Source organism: Equus asinus, chromosome 30 (assembly GCF_041296235.1).
Source record: "Equus asinus isolate D_3611 breed Donkey chromosome 30, EquAss-T2T_v2, whole genome shotgun sequence".
Taxonomy (NCBI): domain Eukaryota; kingdom Metazoa; phylum Chordata; class Mammalia; order Perissodactyla; family Equidae; genus Equus; species Equus asinus.
Window position 1 is genome coordinate 2,111,711 of NC_091819.1, and position 16,592 is coordinate 2,128,302.

At 38.3% G+C, this 16,592-nt stretch overlaps 1 protein-coding gene across 7 annotated transcripts in view; it reads right to left on the reverse strand.

The window, feature by feature from the left end:
• Positions 1 to 16,592, reverse strand: part of CAMSAP2 (calmodulin regulated spectrin associated protein family member 2) — a 112,707-nt gene that overhangs the window by 13,057 nt on the left and 83,058 nt on the right. For 4 of the 7 annotated variants that reach the window (XM_044763004.2, XM_044763003.2, XM_044763007.2 and 1 more), the window contains 6 exons: positions 16,154 to 16,186; positions 12,712 to 12,853; positions 12,272 to 12,411; positions 5,600 to 5,693; positions 3,404 to 3,497; positions 81 to 163 (listed from right to left, as the gene is read on the reverse strand). In XM_044763004.2, coding sequence (XP_044618939.1) covers positions 81 to 163; positions 3,404 to 3,497; positions 5,600 to 5,693; positions 12,272 to 12,411; positions 12,712 to 12,853; positions 16,154 to 16,186 — 586 coding nt within the window. The remainder of the gene's footprint in view (positions 1 to 80; positions 164 to 3,403; positions 3,498 to 5,599; positions 5,694 to 12,271; positions 12,412 to 12,711; positions 12,854 to 16,153; positions 16,187 to 16,592) is intronic. The other 3 variants (XM_044763006.2, XM_044763005.2, XM_070501704.1) reach the window with 1 other exon arrangement.

Consider the following 16,592-nt stretch of genomic DNA (forward strand, 5'->3'; position numbering starts at 1 on the left):
TTTTCAGAAAAAAAGACTGGATAGTTTTGTTTATTGACATTTATTCTCAACCATTTCCTAGGCTTTTTCAAATATATTACCTGAGGCTGCAGAATGAGCTTGGGGACGTGAGTGTCTAGAAGGCAAATGATGATGAGAGTGTGTAAGAGCAGCTCCTTCTCCACTGCAATGTAAAATAGATTAAAAATGTTACAATACGATTTCTCTCTTTAATCTAAGTTTTATATAGAATGGCTGCAATTAGGAACACCACTATCAGCTCTGAGTCTCCATTCTAAATAAAAAAAATATAAGAAAACATAATATATTGTTTCAACCAAAGAATGGCCGTAATTATATACATTTCTATGTATTTTATGTCTTTTAGCCAAAGATTCTGAAATACTTTCAGATAACTATCAATGTCCTTGCAAGATAAAATATAGCATATTATTCTCATTTTACAAATAGAAAAATTAAGAAATAAAGAAGTCACGTGAAAGCTGTCAGTATGAAATATTTTGGTCGAACCCAAAATCTCTAGAAACTGTAAGTCTAATAAACCCTTATGAAAGACCCTGGCAGCCTTCCTGCTCACGGACCTATGTCTGTGCATCTCTGACAGTTACTTCAAAACTAATACAGTGAGCTGCACCTTGAAGACCTCAATGCCTAGAAAGATATGAAGCTTTCCTGTTATTTCTCCTTACTTAATTCCATCCTATTCCAATTATTGCAGAGGATGAGACAGTCTATTTCTCAAATTGCAACAACATTTGGGCAGATGTTAATTTTTCTCTTCTAAGTTTCAAGTCTGCCGTGGCCCATTTTGTAGTCAGGTGAGGAAGTTAAGCATCCCCACTCACAACCGGCCGGGAACACACTGGGGAACAGGGGCTAGTGCCTTCTGTAGCTCTCAAACCACATCATCTTTTGGCTAATGTAAAGTGAGAGAAGATGAGCAAGTCACCGAAGAATTCAAAAGTAAATGACGATAGTGTATTCTTCTATTTCAGGAAAGCTTAAAGAGCTTCTCCAAAAGCAACGACACCTGAAGAACGGACATCACCCTGGTCTGTCCAGAGCAAATGCTGATCCGCTTGTGTGTGTCTTTTCCCCTAAACCGCACATCTCTTTCTCTCAGTTTTGTCTGTAGTCACGTAGGACTATCGGAGATGCGCACACTGCTCCCCTGCCGTGTTTGTTTCTATCATCCCCCCTCTGAAAGCATTTCCAGTTTCTACTGGACGGCAATCCTGAATACATGCATGTTAGTAACTAAAATATATTCACTCTTTTCTTCTTCCCCAAATAATGGCTGAAGTGTTGTAAATTCCTACTGACTGCCTCGCTTTCACATTTGCACAGAGGATTTTGATCTTCCATGACTTCTGAACAGGCTAGTAGCCAAGCGTGTGGAGAAGCTGCTAGAGATGCCTTCTGCTTTGCCTGTCTTCTTCCTTTGGTTTTCTTTTTCTCATAAGGTCATTAATTTAGGTGCAATAACACTTGCAGATGTGACTGCATTATTCTCAGGAAGAGTAGAAATTCTTGGCTCTGTCCTCAAAAGTCCTACAACGGGAGAGCTACAGTGGAACATAGGGAGACGTACAGAAATGAGGGGATTGCCAAGATCCCAGAATGATGGATGCATAATGACTCTTCAAGGAAAAGAATTTAGAAACCCATTTGGTTATAGAAAGTTCTTCTACTAGGAAAAAGGTAGCCACTGAGATGTCTGAGAACGAGAAAAGAGATGAATGTTCTGGAGGACCTTAAGACATTGTCCAGAGTTAGGAATGTAGAAAATGGTCCACTCAGCTAGCTAGAAAAAATAATTATGGAATAACACAGTCTTCAAGTGTAAAGCTTCAGAGATTTTAAAGATTTCACAGTACGAGAGTTACAACCTAGAATACTGTTTCCTAAATTTTCAAGGAAAGAAATGTCACTACGTAACCAACCCAGGAAAGTAATGAGAAAATAGTATGTAGAAAAAAGATTCCCATGGGAAAAAATATAGAGAAACTCCTAGGTAAGCAATATTCTATCTTAACCTCTTTGTGGAAAATCTCAGGGATATTTACAAAATAGCAAAGTTGATGGAAGTAGTAAGAAAATTTGTAGTAGTAAATCAGAGAGTAAGGGAAGGAAAATGCTTTCTTAATTTGCAGGAAATGCGTTACAGACTTCAAAACGTTCAGAGGTCAGAAGCCCTCCAGAGGTACTAAGAGTGTCGTAGGGGCTATGTCAAGGCTCCAGTCTCACACTCACTCACATGCACTTGGGAGAGAAACTTCTCAAACGTGAGGAGTGGGGGACAGCTTCAACACAAGCTCATATTTTTATGTTAAACCAAGAATTCATACAGAAAATACTTTCAATTTCTTACAATTTTTTAAATGTACTTTTAATGGATCTGCTTGAATTTCTAAAAAACCACAAAATACATCAATTTTAAACTAAAAAAACAGATAAATTACAGAGTCCAACGTGAATACAAATTTTAGGTTCTAATAAATATACATGAGAAGCTGCTTACAGGAGCCACTTAAAAACATTTTTAAAAAACATTTTTTAACAAACTAATGTCTCTATCATACACTTGGGTCAGAAGTCAGGATTATCCTGATATTAAATTTATTGCTTTGCTTTCAATTGAGCTTCCGATATTAAGAACTAAAGCATTAAAGAGTCAATATTACAATAAATATTCTATTGTGGTCTCTTAACAGCTACAGTAACCAGCAAACCAAGCAGCAGGGAAAACTGCCTCAAAGAATTAAAAAAATCATTAAAAAACCAAATAGAATTTAAAAATTTCCCCCTGAGGCCGTACCATTTAAGCAGTTCTCAATTATAAACAAGTCAGGCAGCAAAAGTTTGGTTCTAGGCTGGTTATTTGGGGCTTAGAATATATTCTTCCACTTTGCACTGTGACTCATAAAAGCCTACTGAAGAAACATCCATTTCAGAGCAAATTTCATTAAATTACATTTAAGTTAAAACGGCTTTAATACAGTAAGCTAATTAAAACTTATTTAGTTCAAACTCCAACTGAAATTTTTGAAACTCTAATGTAATAAAATTTTATTTTGATTTCATTAGTAAATAGAATGGAAGGGGCCCGCCCCGTGGCCGAGTGGTTAAGTTCGCGTGCTCCACCTCGGTGGCCCAGAGTTTCACTGGTTCGGATCCTGGGTGCAGACATGGCACTGCTCATCAAGCCATGCTGAGGCAGCGTCCCACATAGCACAACCGGAGGCACTCACAACTAGAATATACAACTATCTACTGGGGGGCTTTGGGGAGAAGAAGAAGAAGAGAAAAAAAACAAAAGAAGATTGGCAACAGGTGTTAGCTCAGGGCCAATCTTTAAAAAAGGAAGAATGGAAACAGTGCAGATGAAGCCTCTGGAATCTACCTTGAAGTGAAGTCAGAATTACACGAACTATCCAAGACGTTTCTTTTGGCAGCATTCAAGACAGGAACTGAAGGCATATCGTCCACAGGTTCAGCTACAATAAAAGATAAAAACCTCAAAATCACATATTTAGCATGTAGCATATTTAGCATATTCACTTAGCATTTATCTATTTAAACTTGCTGATAAATTTATTTTCCAGAGTTTTAACCTAAAATTATATATTGGGCCACGTAATTTATTTCTTTAAAAGTCCTTAATCTGATGAAACCCCACACTATTTCAAGAATTCTGGACCACAAATAAATGTTTAAATTTAATCTCATTTTCCCTTATTACTTGTAGAGAAATCATAGGATTAAGTTTTTAAAAATAATTTTCAAAAGGTAAAATTTTTTTTAAGCTCTTCAAGTGTTCTGGCTTAAAAACGTTCCCTTGACTAAGGCTAACAGCAGGGGGAGGGAGGCCTACATAAAATAAATACACATTTAAAATAAAAGTCAGTCTGAGTGTCTAATTTTTGCCTAAGCTTTCAGAGAACTTCAGTTACATATGGTCATTTTTGCTTCTTTTGCAATAGTTGGTATTTTGGTAAGCAATTAACAAAAGAGATAGAATTTCATTGGTTAATAATTAAACCCACTGCTATAGTTTACATTTTTGTAAATAACTCTGGGAGAAGACTCAAATTTACTTTTTGCCTTTGAGACCTAACGTTAACAGCCACTGAACATTTTGAACAGTGGGCTTCACAATGAAATCAGAAAGAGCAATATATATGAAAATTCCATATTAATTGTGAAAAGCTGCATCAATACTGGTTACGATAATTATTAAAGACACCTGACTTTATTTAATGCCCTTAGGGAATGATCTCAACTTCTTTATAGGTATTCTTTTTAACATAATGGCTCACTGTTCAGAATCTGCCTTAAGCAGCGTAGAGACGAGCAGATTAAATACTTGTTATTGCCTATTTCACAGAATTTCACCTCCGATGCCGTGGGCTGCCTGAGCAACTCCTTCTGCTCAGCAGAGTGACAGGCCTCTCAGTGACTATGTATTTTTTCCTCCTTCCTGATCTCTTTCTTTCTCTTCTTTATAATTTTTTTCGGGGGGAGGTGGTAGGGATGGGGACAAATAAGGGTAGTGGTGAGAAAAACACTAAAATTTACAGCCAAGGAAAGCACCTAAGCAGCTGGGATGCACAATAATCCTGTTTGTGCTGGGCCAGACAGCCAGAGCCCAAAGAAAGAACTGGTCCCACAGTTCACAGCTATGCTGGGAGAAAGCTCTTTAGTGGGACTAAACTTACGATTTAGGATCATTTTTCCCCTATAGACATAAACCTCTGCATTTAGCATACGTGATGCCAAAGCGAGAACTGAACCTCTGCTTTTACAATGGAAACCAACGGAAAATCTGTTTTGCTTTAGAGAAAATGCAGGAAGATTTTTTGTTCTTTATTTCTAGGGCTCTTTATAAATAACCCCTTTATTTCTTATTAGTGTTCTTATTATGTGCAATCAAGAGCTCACGATACTGTAATAATCACAAAACCTACTAGGTCTAAAAATATATATAAACAAACTTTTTTTAAAAGTATTTTTTATTTTGTTTTTTGCTGAGGAAAATTCACCCCGAGCTAACATCTGTGTCAATCTTCCTCCATTTGGCATGTGAGCCACCACAACACGGCCACTGATGAGTGGTATAGGTCCGCATCTGGGAACTGAACCCAGTCCACTGAGGCAGAATGCACCGAACTGAACGACTGGGCCACAGGGCCGGCCTCCAGACATCTTTATGGTTTAATGGCAAATTCAAATTATAGATTAAAGCCAAATCATAATGTCTGTGGATTCTGGGTAACAATGTTAAAAACTCAGAATTTAATAGGGAATAAAAGCTAGGGATGGGAAGAGAAGAAAGTGGGCGAACAGTTAAAGCTAAAAGTTCCACAACAGAAGGCTTCAAATTCAGAGCCTTTCTCTCCATTTTCTTTCTCTCTCCTACATGATCTGTCTCTCACAGAGAACTTAGTGGCTTTGAATATCAAAATATTCAGAAGTTATCAAGGTTAAGAGCTGGAATATGAAATAACAACGGGCTTCCCTCTAAAAGAACCACCAGGTGAGGTTACACGAACTCTCCATTTTGTTTGTCTACAGGAACACAGAATTGAAGACCGGTTACCTCCTGGTGGACGAACCACACGGGGCTGCACAAACGACGGCTTCACCACTTCAAACCACCAGAAGAGCTCTGCCATGAAGACCAAGTAGTTACTCTAGAGAGGAGAGGCAAGAGGGCTCAGCAAAGGCGGCCAAGGAGTGACGACAAACAGAATCCTATTCTGTTTCCTTACTAAACACAGGTTTACATCTCATTCATTCATCCCTGGAGTCCAGAATCTAGGACAGAATATTAGTGACTGTAGGTAAAATTCCTAAGAACTACTCAAAACCTGTGTGCTGACTTTTCTCTAGTTCCAGAAGGGCAGTCCAGCTGCCTGCAGGTACAAATGTCTCTAACTGTAGGTGTATTCAACAGCCTTTGACACTCTGGAGAGTGGTTATTCTTTAAAAAAAATAATCAAGCTCTTTCCAGAAGCCTAGAAATTTCTTAAAATGTAATCAAGTGTCTAGTTAAAAATATTATATCTATGTGCTTGATAATGCTAAATTCAACAATAATCCAGGTGCTAAATAACACAAAGACTCTAGACTGTTATGGCAAATTCTTAATAATTTTGAAATGTACAAAAACATTATTTATAGAATTTAATGTATCTACTTAATTTTGAAAAGTTATTAGTAAGGATAAGTCAAAAATATCATTTAACTTTGATTATTTTTATTTGAAAATGTGAATAATTTTTAAAAATGACTTAAAATTAAAAGATTAAGAGGGTCCTAAAAAGCACACTTCTACTACAAGTTTAAATTTTAAAATACATACATCATAAAAGCTGAAGAACATAAATATGAATAATTATTTTAATTGAAAGCATTTGGTAAGTTTTAAAAAGTTGGACTATACAAAATCTGTTTTTACAATTATTTAAAATAAATCACATCTTTTAAATTCTGGATGTTCGGCATCTAATTCAACTGTTACTATCAAACTGATTAATACTTGATGAGTGAGGTCTTATTTCATGTTAAATTTCAGTTTTCAAAATCACCGTGGGAAACAGGGGTGTCCCGATGCAGTGGCTTCTTCCTGCCTGTTAATTATGAATGCTCCTCCAGGCTCTGTATATTTCCTCTCAGAGGTCATCCACTCTCTCTGTTTGTTGTTGTTTTTTTAAAGATTTTATTTTTCCTTTTTCTTCCCAAAGCCCCCCGGTAAACAGCTGTGTATTTTTAGTTGTGGGTCCTTCCAGTTGTGGCATGTGAGACGTCGCCTCACTGTGGCCTGATGAGTGGTGCCATGCCCACACCCAGGATCTGAACCAGTGAAACCCTGGGCCGTGGAACTGTAGCCTGAGAACTTAACCACTCAGCCACGGGCCAGCCCCTCTTTGTTTTCTCATATTTAAGGTGGTGACTTTCAACTAGTCATCTCTTATTTGATAGTTCCAAAGAGCTATCTGTTGTGTAGGTAGGAAGTGAGGAAACAGAAGGACCAAGGGTGAGTCAGGTTTGTCTTCAGCAACTCACAGTACCATTTAGTGAAACAGGAAAGACTGGGGAAACGGGCAGTGGGAGGAGTCACGAGCTGCCAGCCCTGAGATGTTGGTCAGACATCTACGTGGACTTGTCACGTAGGCAGGCGGCTGAATGTAAGCGTCTGGAGTGTTACACAGGATGAGGAAGGGGGTTGAATAGAATTTGGTGGGTCTTCTTCTTTCAGCATTTGCTTTTAACTATAAATTCCCAGAATATTCAAACATTTATATACAAATACATACTATTTTAAGTAGTCAATAAAATCTGTGATTTTTTTTAAAAAGAAACGAGAATGCTCATAATCCCTAAGGCACCCAACACATATGTTGGATCCTATCCCTGCTTGTCTTCTTAGAAACTTTACATTCTTAATTGTATTTCTTTCTCCTATATATTTATTCTTCCCCTCAACCGAATCCTTCCTACTTGGCTCTGAAACATGCTCAAATCTCTCCTATTAAAAACAAAACCTTCATTCAGTAATTCGTCATTCTCCAGTTTCTCCTCACCCCACGTTCTCCCCTCTTCACAAACTTCTCTAAGAGTAGGCCTCCACTGACAGCCTCCACATCATCCCTTCCTACCCCCGGATCCACTCCAGTCTGGCACTGAGGCGCATCATTCTGCCAAAACAGCATTTGCTCAAGTCACCAACGACTTACCTATGTTGCTAAATCAAACAGGTTTTTTAGTCTTCATCTTACGTGACCTCTCAGCAGCATCTGATACTCCTGTTTCTCCTCTTTGAAAACTGCCTCCATGCCCATCAGCTATCAAATGACTCCCAAATGTACTGACTACACTTACATATGCAATGGCCTACAGAGCCTTTTCTCTTGAATATCTCCAAGGCACCTCAAATGTCCAGAACTGAACTAGTCATCTTTCCCACAAATCTGACCTTGTTCCAATCTTACCTCACTAAATAGCACCACTACCCCAGTGTGCAAACCAGAAACCTAGGAGTCATCCTTGATACCTCCACCTCCTTCTTTCTCCCTTCCCACGTCCAATTTGCCACCAAAGCTGCAAATTTTGCATCCCAAATATTTCTAGAATCTACCCACTTCTTTCCATCTTCAGAATAATTACTCTGACTCAAACTGTTTTCATCTCTTGTTTGGAACACAATAGCTTTTTCTTTGGCTTATGAAGCCAAATAAACTTTTCAAAATGCAAGACGCCCTCCTCTTTCCATTGCTCTTGGGAAACTGACTATGGGTCACCAGAGGGTACTTGATGGGCCCTTCTGTAATTTCTCCAGCTTCATCTAATACCACATTCTCCGGGGTTCCTCATCTCACCCATCAGATTAGAAGGTCTAGAAGGACAAAGCTTGCGCTCATCATTACATCTTCAGTGTTTAAAACAGTGGCTGGTACATAATAGATGATCAACAGATACTGAATGTATGTATAAATTAACCAATAAATGTGTAACAAAAAGGACTAGTGGGCAAAACCTCAACATGTTGATAGAGAATACCTCTGGGTAATAATATCATTGTGATTTATATTTTTTCTTTATACTTACCTCTACAGAAGACCTTCTAAAACCAAAGTATAAAATTGTATTTAAAGTACTCATGCTAGATTTGACTCGACTAATACAATTAACTGAACTGTCTATATCTTTTGGAAAAACACTGTTTAAGTGCTCAATAATTGTCTGTTGACAGGAAATTAATTTTTTAAGGATCTTGGTGCTCAACATCACTTATCACCAGAGAAATGCAAATTAAAACCACAATAAGATGTCACCTCAGACCTGTTAAATGGCTATCACCAAAAATGTAAGAAACGGGCCAGCCCCATGGCCAAGTGGTTAAGTTCACACATTCCGCTTTGGTGGCCCAGGGTTTTACCAGTTTGGATCCTGGGCGCGGACATGGCACTGCTCGTCAAGCCATGCTGAGGTGGCGCCTCACACAGCACAACCAGAAGGACCTATAACTAGAATAGACAACTATATACTGGGGTGCTTTGGAGAGAAGAAGAAGAAAGGAAAAAGAAAAAAAAAGAAGATTGGTAACAGATGTTAGCTCAGGTGCCAATCTTTAAAAAAAAAAAATATATATATATATAAGAAACAACAAGTGCTGGTGAGGATGTGGAGAAAAGGGGATGCCTGCACACTGTAGGTAGGAATGTAAATTGGTGTAGCCACTATGGAAAACAGTATGAGGGTTCCTCAAAAAATGAAAAATAGAACTACCATATGATCCAGCAATCCCGCTTCTGGTATATATCCAAAGAAAATGAAAACAGGATCTCAAAGAAATATCTACACTCCCATGTTCGCTGCATCATTATTCACAATAGCCAAGATATGGAAACAACCTAAGTGTCAGTCAACAGAAAAATGGATAAAAAAGATGTGGTATGCATATACAATGGAGTATTATTCAGCCATGAGAAAGACAGAAGTCCCGTCATTTATGACAATGTGGATGGCCCTTGAGGGCATGATGTTAAGTGAAACAAGTCAGACAGAGAAAGACAAATTTTGAATGCTATCACTTATACGTGGAATCTGAAAAAAGTTGCACTCAGAAACAGAGTAGAGTGGTGGTCACCAGGGCCTGAAGGGTTGGGGAAATGGGGAGATGTTGGTCAAAGGGTAAAAACTCCCAGTTGTCAGATGAGTAAGTTCTGGGGTTCTAATGATGATAGTTAATGATACTGTTTGTTTATCTCCTTGAAAGCTGCTGAAAGAGTCGATCTTTAATGTTCTCATCACAGAAAACAAACAGTAATTCTATAGCAGGATGGCGGTGTTAGCTAATGCTACAGTGGGGACTGATTTGCACACTTTAAACTTACACTGTGTTCTAAGTCAGTTATATCTCAATAAAGCTGGAAAAAATACTTTAAGCATCTCGGTAAGACAGCTGCCCTAATAACATAATTGTACTGTGTTTGGCCACAAGATGTCAGTATAGTAAGAAATAATTTTCCCAGTAACTAAAGCTTACGAAGAGCATTTCTTTCTGAATTTATGATGACTAAACAGCAATAAATCTGTTACCATAGGGCACAAATGATATCAAATTCATTTCCCATAAAGATCTTTTTCCTTCTTTTAGTTAAGACAGTCATGCAGCTAGATATTAACATTGCTAAACAATGTAAACAATAAAGAATACTGATATACAGAATACAGAATGAAAAGTAAAAGTATGCTCTAACTCCTCTCCCCCAAATCCTAATACCACACTCAGAAGAAACCACCGTTAACAATTCTGTACAACTTTCTACAGAACTTTTTCCATGCATCTATATACATGTACAAGATCTGCACTTTCTTCACTTAATAATGTCTTGGAGAGCTTTCTGTATGAGTAAAAATACCTCTACCTCCTTCCTTTAAACAGCTCAACTACATTACAAACATTTTAAACGTGTCCCTACTAAGATCAATTGTTTCCACCTATTCACCACCGTGAACAATCCCAAACGTGCCTCCTGTGCATTTTAAATTTGCTTAATGTCAAATTGCCCTTTAAAAAGACCACACCAGTTCATACCTCCACCTAGGGGGGCAGAGAGTGCCTTTTCCCTACATCCTCATAAACACTGATTATTAAAGTTAACACGGTGACAATGAGGTGCCCAGCATCACAGACCAAGCAACCTCTTGAAGGCTTGAAGTCTTAAAATATTCAATTGAATATTCAATTCAATTGAAGTCAAAGCAATGGTTCTAATCAATTTAGCAAAGAATACAGAAAGTAACCAAAGCCTCCTCTGTAGATAACTATCTATTTTAAATATGCCTGGTTTAAGAAAATGTCTTTATATCTGGATGATGCCCAGACTAAGTTGATCTAAACATCAGGCCTATATAGTATTTATTGGAAGTCTAAGGCACACAACTTAAACAAATATAATTGATCTTATGTCTCAATGTATTTAATAAGCTGTCTTCTTTGAGATCACAGTAGTATTTAAGTTTTTTAACAGGTAAGTGCCAGACAAGACATTAACAAGATATATATGGAAATAATATTTCCTAACTTCCATTTTGATAAAAATCGCAAGGTGTAAACTTTCAAAATTACTCAAAGTTTTTCTTTTGATGTGTCAGTGGGGAGCAGGCACTATTTTGGGTCAACAGGAATAGTGGCTTATTTTGGAAATGCCTTTACCATTGGCTCCATCTTCTACCTGGTGGTGATCCAGAAATGGGTGAAGGAAAAAGAGAGATACCGGAGAGTAAGAATTTAAAGACTCACACGGCACTAGCATTACAGCGAGAGGGGTCCATTAGCAGTTTGTACTAAGGCTGGCACTAGAACCATGATTAGGATCGATATAAAGTTGTTCCTCTCAGCAAGACTTTTAAAAAAAATCTACCTTTAGATTATTGATTCCTAAAACCTTGAAACAGAAGTGGGACGCTTTCGGCAGGTACCCAGAGACCTGAGGAGTTCTAAAGCTGTGGGCTGCTGGGAACAACAAGGTGTTGTCTCAAGTCCTGACAGTCTGCAACGAGCAGCTGCTTGTACCTGGCTGCTCAGGAACAGCTAAGCCTGCGACGTGTCTGCCTTCACTCCTGGAAAGTCAGTTCTAAAGGGACAGGGATCTTTGCTGTGTTCACTGATTTCTCCCAACACCTAGAACGCTCACAGGTGCTCGAGAAATCTTTCTGGAAACAGTGGCAGTGAGCACCGGCCTGAGGCTCACAGGCAGCGCGTGATGTTCTGCAGCAAGGGACACACGCAATGGCTACAAAAGGAACTCGTTCTTCAAAGGTTCATTTCCACACTATTTCAGTATTTCCTTCCCTTCTTTCCCCGGGTTTTATCCAGTTCTGAAACCTGGAGGATTCTTCCCCCTCATATTCCGCCGTCCTGCTGAGTGCTGACAGTAACCAAAACTTGCTTTATGCTCCCACTACGTTAGCACCTATTTAAGATTCAGAAACATCTAATGGCTTATCCTTTATTTTGTTAACACTGGGACAACAGATCAACGTTGTACTACAACTTTAAATTTAGCTTTGTGTTGTAAAAGAAACCTGTAATAGTGTACTAAAAAAGCAGAAAATAAGCAGAAAAATCAAACAAAAACTGATTTTTCAAAAGCTCTTCTGATTGATATTATAGTTAACTTGTAAGCTTAAAGTGGCTAGGCCATTTATACATCTAGTTAAAAAAACTTAAGCAAAGCAAAGGAAAAAAGAATTCATTTACCTTTATGGATGAAGCAGCATAGAGCATATCTTCCAGGGTGAAATGGCAACACTGGTTCAAATATTCTTGGCAAAATTCTTGAATCAGCTGCAGATTATACAGGCTATCAGCCAAAGACATGGTTTCTTTCAAACAAATATCTTCAAACAGGAAAAGAGGACGGTGATGACTTTGGGTTAATTTCAGTGAGATCCATTTCATAATTAGTGACTTAGTACAAATACACAATTATGTGGAATCTGTTTAACACACATACACATATAAATACAGCAGTCATTCCACAGAAAGACTCAGAAACCAAGCACTACTTTACTCAACTCTCTTCCTCAGGATTATATGTAAATGTTCCTTCTAAAAACACCTTTATTACTTACTAAACATTGTTGTCTTAAATACTTCTTACCATCTATAGTTCAGAAATATTTCACTGGAACACTTACCCTCTAACCTGACCACACCAGGGCAGTAGAAATGAATAAGGGCAGCTAAAGCACAGCCATCTGTACCATCTTTCAACAAATTTTCCACCAACGGAATGCAAGGCAGTTGCTTCAGCAATGTCTGCTCTTTTCTATAACGAGCCTACAATACAAAAAAGATGAAAATAAGTAAGTACTAAACAATATACAGGAAAAAACCAGTATTGTAGATTCTAATGTATCAGTAATAAAATATAAGTCAAGAGAAATGAGAACTACTCACCAATATCCTTCTTTTTTAAATAATACATGAGTCCCCCCATCCACAGTTTCAGTTACCCCAGTCAACCGCAGACATCATCTGCTCCTGACATCCAACTATTCTATCAACAACATGACGTTCAAAGATCCTCCTTCTGACATACAGACAGAAAGAGGTCAACAGCAGCCTAACGTTAGCTAAGTCCCCATTCCTCGTCATTCCCCTTATCTCATCATGCAGGCGCTGGACCATCTCACACCATCACAAGAAGTATGGGTGTAGTACAGTAAGATATTCTGAGTGAGACCACATGCACCTAACTTTTATTACACTGTATTGTTATAACTATGCTATTTTATTGTTGCTGTCGTTAATCTCTTACTCATTTATAATCTCATTGCCTCATTTATAAATCTCACTTTATCACAGGTATGCATACACAGGAAAAGCCACAGTACACAGAGAGCCCGGTACCACGTGCAGTCTCAGGCATCTCCTGGGAGTCTTCGAATGTATCCCCGTGGATGAGAGGGACAACTGTGCCAGACATCACTTTACCAAACTTAAACAAGGGGCAACAGTACTACAGTTTCGAAGCTAAGTACTTAAATATTATATTGCTAATTTACATGAAATGACATTTAGTCTAACTATTTAAATATAAAAAGATCACAAAATGGATTTTGAACTTTGCATCCAAATCATCAGTTCTGCCCTTGTGTAGATGATAAAATTCATTTGCTTTGATGTTAGACTGAATTGAGGCCACAAGTTCTTCTGCGGAAAGACTGAGAGTTCTTATAAGGAAAGAGCAACAATGCTAGTCGAGCAGAAGCAAGTACAAGAGTTATCAAAATTGGAGAGCAGGGAGAAGAACATGATACTATTCTTAAAGGAAATTTGGTGATAAAAAACATCACTTTGAGGAACTGGAATAATATCACCAAGATATTCTGGCTTATCATTTGAATGTTAATGATGATGCAAATACAGTGGAACAACTCTGAAACTGAAAAAAACCCTCCCAACTGAGGTTTCATTAACCAGTAGCAGAGCAAGTTGAAGGGTTTCTCCTCCCCTCAGAAAAACAGGAGAAACTTTTGTTTTTTCAAGACTGCTTGGTGTGACTGGATACAAATTTATAAAGACAGTTCTCTGAAAATGAGACAAGCTACAAGACGCCATGATTAAAGAACCAGCTCTGAGTCAGATTGCCTAGGTCAAAGCCCAGCTGTGCCACCTGCGAGCTCTGTGACCCTGGACAAGTTACTTACACGTCCTCTCTCAGTGTGCCCCATCTGTAAAACGGGGAGAACCACAGCACCCAATTCACAGGACCACTGGAGGACGACGTGAGATGACAGACAGCAGGTGCTGTGCACACTGCTGGGCACACAGGAAGCAGTAACTGAAGGGGGGCTGGTATTAGCTAGCAGCTCTCCCAAAGCCAAGAAAGATAATGCTGACAACTTAATGAAGATGCATGCTGAAGCGTTTTATTAGCAAAATTCACCACTATATTGCTTACAGATATTTAAATAGTTTTTTTTTTAAAGTAATCAAACTAATTTTTCTTCTAACTCCATCTAATCTGGTCATCTCTATATTTTATAATTAAAATATCATTATGAAATAAAGTACTTCTGTGAGAATAAAAATAGAAAAACAATTTACTGAAAGAGAAAATTTAACATTTGGCAGTGCTTTACATGATACCCCTCAGAAAGCACATGCACTCGTGGAGGAGACATCTACTCCTGTTTCTCCCACCGGCCACCAAGAACAAGAGCCATGGAATGTTCTTCCTCTTGAAGATTCCCAGGAGCGTGTTCTTACTGTCAGTGCGGGCTAGACATCTGCATTTAACAGTATATTCCAAACTCGGGAAGTACCCACATTCAGAAAAAAATTACAAATTCTTTAATTGATTATTGATCCTTATATAATCCTTAGAAAACTTCCTCACTTCACTGCTAGCAGACAGTTTAAAAATCAACCATGAAAAAAGAGAAGACATGAGGGGAGAGAAAGAAAAAAGAAACCAACCAGTAGCATCGTCTGGCCTCAAGCTACCTTTCTCACATCTGGCAAGCACAGTTCCACATCCTCACACTCCTTTCTTTGGCCAGCTAGAAACAAAACAGTCTCCCTTCTTGGAAATCCTCTCAATTGGCCGGATTCCGTCCCTAACGTCCCAGATCTCTAGGACTAGCTTGTTTTCAGCCTACAATCTGAACTGGACTGAGCTGAGCACCCAGGGCCGTGGAACAAAGAACTGAACTGTGTGGTTTGTTCTATGCGGTTCTCTGCCAAGCAGCACTTCTATACAAGGCGTGTGTGTGTGCATGCGCGCACAGCACTCTATAAGGCTTTAGCAATAAATGTCTATGCTTTAGAACAGGCAATCAGAGATTTGAGTGGCATGCCAAACATTTTCCTAAAATTATATCCTAGAAGATGTATCAGGTAAAACAACGATTAGCCTTGAAGTCATGGACAACTACCAGAAAGTTCATCTGCAGTTCATGAAAGTTAGAGTCTTTTATACTCGAACGTGCTAGGTGCTTTCCAAACTTGCTGCACGAAAACATTCTCTGCTCCTTCTACAAACTGAGAAACCTGGCGCTTAAAAGGGGCATCAGATTTTCTATCTTTCAACATTATGGTGTATTTCTATATTACATTTTCATTTCTGAGGGTGTAAAATACTTAAGTGGTCTAACCCCCCAGATTTAATCTTGAAAGATCAACCCTTCAAGTCTGGTGAGGATACGGAGAATTTGTCACTTTTCTGTTACACACACAGTGTCCCCTACAATTCAGGCTGAAAAGGAAATGATTCTTTCAAAAAGAGAAAATTTAAAATACAAATAATTTATGCATGCAATTCATATTCACTTTTAGTAAAGTTATTGAAACCAATGAGAATCTATGCCATACTTTTTTTTACCTAGTTACTGATGGTCTGTGAACACTGACACAATTAGTGAAAGGATGCTTATGCTTTACTATTTTTAAAGCTTCTAATCCAAACTGTGGCTAGATTTTACCTTTTTATTTTACATTATGATCAAATACCTTAAAATCCCATCTCTATGCAGTGACTAGCAGAAAGACATGAAATGACTACACCAGCAAGACACAACACCAGCATCTGCGGTTACAGTCCTGGAGAGCAAACGGAAGCAGCGGCACACTTACTGGGACCAGTTTCCAGAACCATTTGGAGGGAGACTTCAAAGGAGGCAGCGGGAAAAAGGGAAAGCAAAAGGGAAACGGAAAATCCATCAGCACCATCTTCAATCAACAAGCGACAGTAAAGTTCCAGTTCCACGTTTATAGTTCTCATAACATTTTTTAAATGCTAATTAATACTTTAGTTTAAAATATATTGGTTTCTAATGATAGAGACCACCACCTCCTCCGCCCCTCTTCTCCCCTCCCAGCATAGAAATTCATTTTTAGGATACTCAGGGTATGTTGTATACTTTGGCAGCAAAGAATTTTATTTCCGAGTTCTGGAATCACACATCATAGTAAAAAAAAATCTGTATCACAAAAAATAGGGAAGTAGAAAGATTCTAGAGCTGGACTTGCAATCATTATAATTCTTAGATATTAGTAGACCAAGTCTGACGAG